Genomic DNA, 10306 nt, shown 5'->3' with positions numbered 1-10306 from the left:
AGTCGAGACAGGGTTTCATTATGTTGGCCAGGCTGATCTCGAACTCCTGACCTCATGATCCTCCCACCTCGGCCTCCCAAAGTGCTGGGATTACAGGCGTGAGCCACCGCACCCGACCTGAGTTTGCCCTTTTTAAAACTTGAGCATCCCTAAAAGTATTCTCCACCCTAGAGCCTATGCCAACACCACCCTCAGGGTCCACATGATGAGTATTCCCATACATACTATTCTCATGTAATATAACCGTTTCATAAAGAAGGGACCATCCCCCATCTTACAGATTAGGAATCAGAGGCACAGCAGGATAAAGTGACCCCATCCAGGTGATATTCCCAAGTCTAGTGTTCATCCCACTGTGCCACAGCTAGTGTCTCTGAGGGCAGGAAACTTGAAACAAGTCTGTGTGGAAAGCAAACTCCTTGCAGAGAATTTCAATGCGATCTAAGTGAATGCAGAAAACCCTTGAATTCTGTTCTTCCCTGGGCATTTCTGAATGCTCTCCGAGAGTGTCTCTTTCCAGGCAGGCAGCCAGTGTGCTGGGCATACAAGTTCTCATCACTTCTCTTTTTGATACCCTCTCATTACTTTTAATTGCATCTGAGCCTTTCTAGCATCTTGTATTTTGCTTCCTAATCCAGGGCGTTTCTCTGCCTCCCACGGGTCCAGCACAGCACTTCCCTCTCTCAGAGCTCTCCAGAGAGGTGCCCCCGGAAAATGGAGCTGGTCTTCTGTAATGAATTCATCTCTATAATGAATAGTATAATATCTAAGTCCCAGCATATTTACATAGCAATCTTTACACAAAAGCAACATTACAAAGGGAAGGTGTTTTTTTTTTTTTTTTTAAGAATGCCATTTCAAAGCTCCATTTCCTATAGTACTAAGAACACTAGTGGAATTACCCTGACAGGAAGACAAAAACAACTTCCAGGGATGCGGGGTGAGAGACAATAGCTAAACCAGACCCATTAATGTTTAAAGTCAATGGAGCATAAAACTGCTTTTCTCTGCTTACGGCCAGGCATCATCTTATAGAAAGGAGGAAAAAATTACCATTTTAACTCTACTGCAATCCATAAGCCCTCCCCTAATTTTCATTCCTCTTGAAATTCTCCAGTAAGTACCATCGGAATGAAAATGAGAATCAGTCTCTCCAGGGGAACGGCTTTCAGTCCTCATCAGTAAAGTGTGTGAAGAGCCCTCCGGAGATGGAGGTGGGAGGCTGCCCACTGGGAAAGGCTCCATCACTCAAACCTGCAGAACTAGTTGTGGGGACTCACCTTGGGGCTTGGGAGCCTCTGGGCTGACTTCAGTAAAGCCCTACGCAATCCCAGATCAGGATAGAACTGGGGCAGAATTTAAGAAACCCAGCAAGTGCAAGGAAGTAATACCTTCAGGGTACGTTTCACCTAGTGGGCTGCATGCGGGAATCTTTAACATTAATATAGTAGATGCTCCCTGGGGGGGAATTGCTGGAATTGAGCCAGGCCTCTGTTAGTAAACCGCTGGACCATTTGTGTAATGCCTGATAAAGCCCGTTCCCATTATCTCATTTGATCCTGAAAACAATCCTCAGAGGGAGGCCGGGCAGGGATTATTTTTCCCATTTACAAGTGAAAACACTTGTAAACTGATTTGCCTGGAGTCCCACACCCAGCATGTGGCAGGACTGAGATTTGGATCTAGGTCTTTGTACAACCTGTTCTGGGTTCTTTTGACTTCACACAACAGACCGATCAAAACATTCCCAGCCCCACCCACTCCTCACAACCCCCAGCTTAACCAGCAGCTAGAAACTCACCAGACAGCTTGTGTTTATGCTACCCTCACACCTCTGTCCTAGTGAAGAAATACACCTTCACCTGGCAAGCTCTCCAGGAAAAAATTAATTTCATGTCATCACCTTGCACCAAAGACCAAAATTAATCCCAGATGAATTTGAAAAAAAAAAAATCAAGGCATTTGAAAAATCTAAACAAAATAGAACGGAATGTTTGATAACTTTCTGGCAGCAAGGAGACTCCAAATTTAGCCTCGTGTTAGAAATCTCGAAGGGATTTTATAAATTTGCCTACGTGAAAATGTGGTTTTATTGGGGGAGAAAATGATTGTATGGAACCAACAAGAGCCTGGAGATGTATTTGCAGCAAAATATGAAAGAAAAGGGTTAATCTTTGGTATGTAAAGGAGTCATGCAAATAGGTAAGAAAAACTCCCTGGGAAAAACTTACTAGGAAATAGACAATTCATAAAAAAGGAAGTACAGTTCAGTTCGTTACCAAACATTTGGAAAATTGCTCTAACTGAAATCAAAGATAGGCAAACTGAAAGGAGAAAATTATCTATAAAATTCACACAAAAAATTCAATAATACTCAAATACTAGTGAAGGTGTAATGATGTATGCTCACACATGAATGACGTACATTTGCCTAACTCTTGGAAAGAGACTTCCTGAACATTTATCAGTAAACCTGAAAATATCCAACTCCTGTGACTTAAAATTCCACTCCTGGGAATATGCTCTAAAGAAAGAATCATCAATATCTTAAAGTGTTACACACAAAAATGTTAGTCACACACTTATTTAACGATGGTGAAGTTAGGCAAATGTTAAAAGCACAGGTATTTGATGGAAACTTACGTAATCACTAAAATGTTTTCAAAGCATATGCAATAATATGAAAAACGTTTATGATGTAAGGCAAAGTGGAAAAGTGTATAACATTGTATGTGTGTGTTTGTATAATACACTTTCATAGAACAAAGGCTAGAAGGGAAAAAAATTTAAATGTGAACCATGTTTGAGATGTTTGAGTGCTGTGAGAGATTTTTTCCATCCCCTATATATATATATATTTTTAAAGACGGGGTTTCACCATGTTGGTCAGGCTGGTCTTGAACTCCCGACCTAAGGTGATCCGCCCGCCTTGGCCTCCAAATTGCTTGGATTACAGGCGTGAGCCACCACTCCCCGCCTTATTTCTTTTCTTTTATTTTCTTTTTTTGAGACGGAGTCTTGTTCTGTTGCCCAGGAGGGAGTGAAGTGGTGTGATCTTGGCTCACTGCAACCTCCGCCTCCCGGGTTCAAGCCATTCTCCTGCCCCAACCCCCCAAGTAGCTGGAATTACAGGTGTCTACCACCACACCCAGCTAATTTTGTATTTTTAGTAGAAACAGAGTTTGGCTGGGCGCGGTGGCTCATGCCTATTATCCCAGCACTTTGGTAGGCCAAGGCGGGTGGATCACGAGGTGAAGAGATCAAGACCATCCTGGTCAACATAGTGAAACCTGGTCTCTACTAAAAATACAAAAATTAGCTGGGCATGGTGGCACACGCCTGTAGTCCCAGCTACTTGGGAGGCTGAGACAGGAGAATTGTTTGAACACAGGAAGCAATGAGCTTCCGGTTGCGATGAGCCGAGATCGTGCCATTGCACTCCAGCCTGGTTAACAAGAGTGAAACTCCGTCTCAAAAAAAAAAAAAAAAGAAAGAAAGAAAGAAACCGGGCTTCACCATCTTGGCTAGGCTAGTCTTTAATCCTGACCTCAGGTGATCCGCCCACCTCGGCCTCCCAAAGTGTTGGGATTACAAGCATGAGCCACCGCTCCCGTCCAATCCCCTATATTTCTATTTGAACTTTAAAAAACAAAACAAAAATGACAAAGTCAACTCTTCTCTCTTTTTGTTTTCTGAGATGGAGTCTTGCTCTATCGCCAGGCTGGAGTGCAGTGGCACGATCTCGGCTCACTGCAACCTCCGCCTCCTGGGTTCAAGCGATTCCCCTGCCTCAGCCTCCCGAGTAGGTGGGACTACAGGCGTGCACCACCACGTCCCGATAGTTTTTGTATTTTAGCAGAGATGGGGTTTCACCACGTTGGCCAGGATGGTCTCGATCTCCTAACCTTGTGGTCCACCCGCCTCGGCTTCTCAAAGCTCTGGGATTACAGGCGTGAGCCACTGCGCCCGGCCAACTCTTCTCTTTAGCCGAGCGGTGGTGAGTCTTAGTCTCATGATATGCCCGGTGACTTGAAGACTGCAGGAGGGAAAGCCTCTGGGACCTCACCTTAGAGCGATTCTGCCCTGCTTTAAAGTGTTCCCTCAGGCCCGGCGCAGCGGCTCGCGCCAGTAATCGCAACACATTCGGAGGTGAGGAGTGAGGACTCCTTGAACTCAGGAGTTCGAGACCAGCCTGGGCAACATAGTGAGACCCCGCCCCCGCCCCGGGTCTCTACAAAAACAATTTCTTTAAATTAGCCAGAGGTGGTGGTTGCGCCCGTGTCCCAGCTGCTCGGGAGGCTGCAGTGGGAGGATCGTTTAAGCCAGAGTTCGAGGCTGTAGTAAGCCGTGTTCTCGCCGCTGCACTTCAACCTGGGCGACAGAGACCCCGTCTAAATAATAAATAAGTAAGTAACGAGCCGCCGCTTCACCCCCAATTCCCTCCGCCTTTTCCCGCCCCGCCTCCTCGAAGCCGGACTCGCAGCGGCCCGCCCCTCCCCCACGCCCGTGGCCAGGAACTGCGGGTGCGCGGGGCTGGAGTCGGGCGGGCCTAGGCGCGGCCGACACGTGGGGAGGGAGGCAGCTGCCCAGGAGGCGGGCCCGGAGTGGGAGTGGGTGTGTCTGTGCGTGGGAGAAACCAACTCCAGCCGCCTCCGAGGTGCCACGTTCTTGCGCAGCTCGTCGGGCCCAGGAGATAGGAAAGCGGTCCCCACGCCCCGGGCCCCCTCCTGGGGAAACAACAAACAGAGACGCGGGAGAGCTCCTGCCGCCACCCGCGCCGCCCCGCGTCCCCTCGCCTGCTCGCGCGTCACCCCCGCCCCGGCGCGGTGGTAGGGCCCAGTGCGACGTCACCCATTGTTTACAAATCAACCCGAGCCGGCAGGATTCCGGCTACAGCGGCGGCAGGCGTGCGGCTTGAGTTTCTGGCGGGCTCCGGCTTCTGCGTCCTTCCCGGCCCCGGCCCCGGCTTCGGCTTCGTCCTCAGCCAGGCGCCCACGGGCAACCAAGCCCCCAGCGACGCCCGCACAGCTCCAGGTGCCCGGACAGGGGGCCATGCCCTGCCGGAGGGAGGAGGAAGAGGAAGCCGGCGAGGAGGCGGAGGGGGAGGAAGAGGAGGAGGACAGCTTCCTCCTGCTGGAGCAGTCGGTGACGCTGGGCGGCTCGGGCGAGGTGGACCGGCTGGTGGCCCAGATCGGCGAGACGCTGCAGCTGGACGCGGCGCAGGACAGCCCGACCTCGCCGTGCGCGCCCCCGGGGGCGCCGTTGCGGGTCCCTGGGCCCTTGGCTGCCGCAGTGCCGGCGGACAAGGCGCGACCCCTGGCGGTTCCGCTGCTACTGCCGCCCGCGTCGGCGGAGACGGTGGGCCCGGCGCCCCATGGGGCCCTGCGCTGTGCTCTGGGGGACCGCGGCCGCGTGCGGGGCCGCGCTGCGCCTTACTGCGTGGCGGAGCTCGCCACAGGCGCCAGCGCGCTGCCGGGGTCGTGCCGGCGAGGATGGCTCAGGGACGCGGTCACCTCCCGGCGCCTGCAGCAGCGACGATGGACTCAAACCGGGGCACGCGCCGGCGACGACGACCCGCACCGGCTCCTGCAGCAGCTCGTGCTCTCGGGAAATCTCATCAAGGAAGCGGTGCGGAGGCTCCAACGAGCTGTCGCCGCCGTTGCGGCCACGGGTCCCGCGAGCGCCGCTGGGCCCGGGACAGGCTGCAGCGGACCGGACCCTATTGCCCTGCAGCCATCAGGCGCCTTCCTCTGACCCAGGCACCCTGGAGGAGGAAGAACGGCTGCTGCTGAGACCCAGCAACGTCGAGTTCCTACCAACCCTGAGCTGAAGCCGACGTCGCCAACCTGGGAGCGACCAATTTGGCTGGGGGAGGCGCGTGGGGAAGAGATCTCAAGCCAAGAAGTTACCAGCTCCGGCGAGGCCATTGGATAAAACTTAAACGTGGAGAAATGCATGCGCCAGGGAGCGTCCGTGGGGCATGAGAATTTATCTGGCTATCCTAGCCAAGGACCTGGGATAAACTAGGAGAACTGTGGCAGCTACTTACATCGACTTGTACCTCACTTAGCCCTTGGGGGCGTCGTGAGCTTGGATTGTTTAAGGAGAGCTCAGAGGGGCTGGAATCGCGATGGCTTTATAACAATACTTGAAAACTTTACGACACGCATACAGTTTCTTGTTATTTTCCGGTGGAGGAACTTAGTGAAAGTGGTGCTACAATTGCTGTGCAAAGAAATTCTAGGGGGGGAGAAGAATGTAAAAGTTTGGTGGTGGGTGGGTTGGCATTGCCCCGTTCTCCCACCGATTTGGTGGCTGGTGAAGGTGATAGATGTGAACTCTAGTTAAGGGAATGGAGGGAGGTGAAGAATTTTGCAGGTGGGAGGGTTGGATTTGAATGTGGACTAGTAAATGACTTGACCTTGCCTCCTGTGGTTCAAGGTCACAGTTTGCTGTGGGGTTCCTGGGAGAGCTTCCTCACTGGAGTCTTGTCTTTCTCTTGCTCCAAGAAGAGCCCCGTTGGTGCTTTACTACCACTGGGAGTCTCCCGAGGACACAAATAGGCAGAGAGGGACATGGAGGGAGAGTTCTTTCCTGTTTGCTTTCCTCTTTACGGAACTCCCGGAAGGCCACTCATGGCCATGCCAGGAGCTTTCTCAAACACAGTCATAAACAATCTCTTGAGTCTCTCTCCTGTCCTCCCAGCTGAGCTTTCTTATTACACCCTTTCTGGTGTCTGTAGGAATGCATGAAAAACCCTGGACGTTTTTCTGCTCTCTTCTGGCCCTCCATGGAGCCACGGGCCTTGGCCTCCGTGGGACCTCACCCGCTCAGTTGGTTTCCTCCTGCCATGCCAGCTCTTCTTTTGTGACTGAAACCAGTTTTCAAATGTGACTCTTGTAGAGGAGAAGCCGCTGGCTTTACCCTTGTGAAACTTGACGGCGCTCTTGTAAGGTGCCACCCCCAGACTTTAAGGTAGCTAAACCAGTTTTCTAAAGATTCAATGGCTTCTTCATCCTCCAGATGTAGCTATTGATGTACACTTCGCAACGGAGTGTCTGAAGTTGTGGCGGTCCTGATTTCTAGGATTTCGTAATTAAAATGTCTGCTGAATAAATTGGCTTTTGTTTTGGAGCATGGTTTGGTTGGCATTTTGGTGGAAGGTGGGAGAGGGGAAGAAAGGCATATAGGGGGCCGGGTACAGTGGCTCATGCCTGTAATCTCAGCACTTTGGGAGGCCAAGGCGGCGTATCCCCTGAGGTCAGGAGTTCAGACCAGCCTGACCGACATGGGGAAACCACCCTGTCTCTACTAAAAATGCAAAAAATTAGCCAGGTGTGATGGCGCACACCTGTAATCCCAGCTACTTGGGAGGCTGAGGCAGGAGAATCGCTTGAAACCGGGAGGCGGAGGTTGCAGTGAGCCAAGATGGCGTCACTGCACTCCAGCCTGGGCGACAAAAGTGAAACTGTCTCAAAAAGCATATAGGGTTACCCTTAATCAAGAATAGGGCACTTGGGGTAAATAGGGGGACCTGGACAAATGGTTTGGGCCAGTGCCGCCAGGCACAGAATCCTAGTGGAGCCGCAGTACTTCAGTGCTTCTGAGTTTTGGTTCCACAAGGTCAGAAAATTAAGTCCAGGCTTTTAGAAGCTGCTATATGGGCTTCCACTCCCTTTGTGGAAAGAAAAGGTATTCTAGAAATGCTTTCTAGGCTGGAGAGCAAAGAGGTGCTGTGGGGGAGGGAGGTGGATTTTCATCTGGATGTTTTTGTGCAAATTGGTGAGGGCACAGGCAAAGCCAGCCTGCTTTCCCCTTTGAGGCTGACCTAGTCCTGAGCTACGGCCTAAGGAGAGAGTTTACAGCAGTGTGTTTGATAGTTGTAAAAGGGCTTGATTGAGCAGTCGGGTTAGATTTCACTGAAGTAGCACTCCTCCTCCTCTCTCTGCCCTGTTTTCCCCAGGCATAGAGCCCTTGCTGAACCCCTTCCTAGTTCCTGCCTTGCCCGTTTTTCTCTTTTGTATTTTATTTTTTTGAGACAGTCTTATTACTGTCACCCAGGTTGGAGTGCAGTGGTGTGATCTTGGCTCACTGCAGCCTCAGCCTCCTGGGCTCAAGCAGTCCTCCCACCTCAGTCACCTGAGTAGCTGGGACTACAGGCTCATGCTACCATGCCAGGCTAATTTTTTAGATTTTTGGTAGAGATGGGGGTCTCACTGTGTTGCCTAGGCAGGTCTTGAACTCGAGCTCAAGTGATCTGCCTGCCTCAGCCTCCCAAAGTGCTGAGATTAAAGGCATGAGCCACCATGCCTGGCCCCTGCCTTGTTCCTTCCCTGCCCAGCTCTGCTAACCAGCCCCCAGGGAAAATCTCTCCTGCTCTGCACACTCCCAAGGCTGGGGCTGCAGAGGAAGGCTGGCGCTCAGTTGACTCAGCCCTTTCTGCTCACTAGCTGTGTCATGCCCTTGTTACTTGTAAAACAGTAGTACTTAATAGGGGAGTTGGAAGGGTTAAATGAGGAAGGGGAGACTTCAGTGCTGAAAAAATGATAGCTGCTCATTCTTGATATTACCACACGGCTTTATGTGCCAGGAGGTAGGCATTATTTTTCTAATAGATGAGAACTGCAGGCAATTCGGGAAAAGACCTACAGGATCTGAGTGTTTCTCTACTTTCCTAGGTAGAGAGGGAGCTGATCTCTGTTACGGGCAGGCATCCTGGTTGGCACCTTTTACAAGGCTTTTTTTGTTTGTTTTTGAGACACCATCTCACTCTGTCCCCAGGCTGGAGTGCAGTGGTGCAATCTTGCTTCACTGCAGCCTCTACCTCCTGGGTTCAAGCAATTCTTCTGCCTCAGCCTCCCAAGTATCTTGGATTACAGATGCCTACCACCACGCCCGGCTCACTTTTGTATTTTTAGTAGAGATGGGGTTTTACCATGTTGGCCAGGCTGGTCTCAAACTCCTGACCTCAAGTGATCCACCCACCTTGGCCTCCCAAAGTGCTGGGATTACAGGCGTGAGCCACCGTGCCTGGCCCTACTTTGCTTTTTTTATTTTTTATTTTGAGGGGGAGTTTTACTCATGTTACCCAGGCTGGAGTGCAATGGCGCGATCTCGGCTCACCGCAACCTCCGCCTCCTGGGTTCAGGCAATTCTCCTGCCTCAGCCTCCTGAGTAGTTGGGATTACAGGCACGCGCCACCATGCCCAGCTAATTTTTTGTAGTTTTAGTAGAGACGGGGTTTCACCATGTTGACCAGGGTGGTCTCGATCTCTTGACCTCGTGATCCACCCGCCTCAGCCTCTCAAAGTGCTGGGATTACAGGCTTGAGCCACCACGCCCGGCCTTTTTTTTTTTTTTTAAAGACGGAGTTTTACCATGTTGGTCAGGCTGGTCTTGTACTCCCGACCTCAGGTGATCCGCCCGCCTTGGCCTCCAAAGTGCTTGGATTACAGGCATGAGCCACCATGCCCGGCCCTACTTTGCTTTTTACAATGGTGAAAGGTAGGAATTATTGGTGGTAGAGCAGAATCAGAACTCAGGGCACTTAAGTTGGTCCTCTTGGCACCTGTCTGAACCTACACACCCCAACTCCTGCTACTGATCCAGCCATTTGCAAAGCCTGTGGAGGGCCTGGACCTTGGCCTGGGGAAGTGTCTCTGTGTTTAGGAGGCAGTGGCCATTTCCAAGGTGTTGCAGCTTGGGATAGCCCATTCCTAGTACTCAGCTCAGGAATGATTTTGGCTAGGATATCCCTAGCCCCTTGTAGTGGATGGGCACAGAGTTGAGACAACTTTGTCTTCTGAAGGGGTCAATGCCCATGTTTCCCTGGTAACATTCTGCAAGTGTCTAGCCTAGAAGGACCAGAGCAATATGGAAATAATGAGAAATGGGGTGTGTGTGTGTGAGAGAGAGAGAGAGCGGGTGTTTGTGTGGAGAATTAGAAGTTTCATGTGGGAAGTTACAAGGACAGAAGCCTGGTGCCTCGTAAATGACTAGGAGTTGGAAAGGGTTCAGGGCTGAAGATAAAGATTCGGCAGTCAAGGCTAAGGGGGTGGGTGGGGCAGGGGTGTGGAGTGGGGCCCGGGAGATGGGCAGTAATAACACCAGGTAATGTGCAATAGTGCCTGTCACTTGCCAGGCTGTGTTGTAAACACTTTTTTTTTTCTTTCTTTTTTTTTGAGACAGTCTCACTCTCACACAGGCTGGAGTGCAGTGGCTTGACCTTGGCTCACTGCAACCTCTGCCTCCCGGGTTCAAGTGATTCTCCTACCTCAGCCTCCCCAAGTAGCTGTAGCTACAGGTG

At 51.3% G+C, this 10306-nt stretch overlaps 1 protein-coding gene across 1 annotated transcript; it reads left to right on the top strand.

Moving 5' to 3' along the window:
- The first annotated feature begins 4532 nt into the window (after positions 1 to 4532).
- FRAT2 (FRAT regulator of WNT signaling pathway 2) lies at positions 4533 to 7134 on the top strand. Its single transcript, XM_032281179.1, has one exon. The coding sequence runs from the start codon at positions 5053 to 5055 to the stop codon at positions 5752 to 5754; it is 702 nt and encodes a 233-aa protein (XP_032137070.1). The 5' UTR covers positions 4533 to 5052; the 3' UTR covers positions 5755 to 7134.
- Positions 7135 to 10306: the final 3172 nt, after the last annotated feature.

This window comes from Sapajus apella, unplaced genomic scaffold, assembly GCF_009761245.1.
Source record: "Sapajus apella isolate SASKATOON/1434 unplaced genomic scaffold, GSC_monkey_1.0 scaffold13, whole genome shotgun sequence".
In the NCBI taxonomy this organism is placed as follows: domain Eukaryota; kingdom Metazoa; phylum Chordata; class Mammalia; order Primates; family Cebidae; genus Sapajus; species Sapajus apella.
The sequence above is the reverse complement of the archived record's forward strand: the minus strand, read 5'-3'. Positions and strand labels throughout refer to the sequence as shown.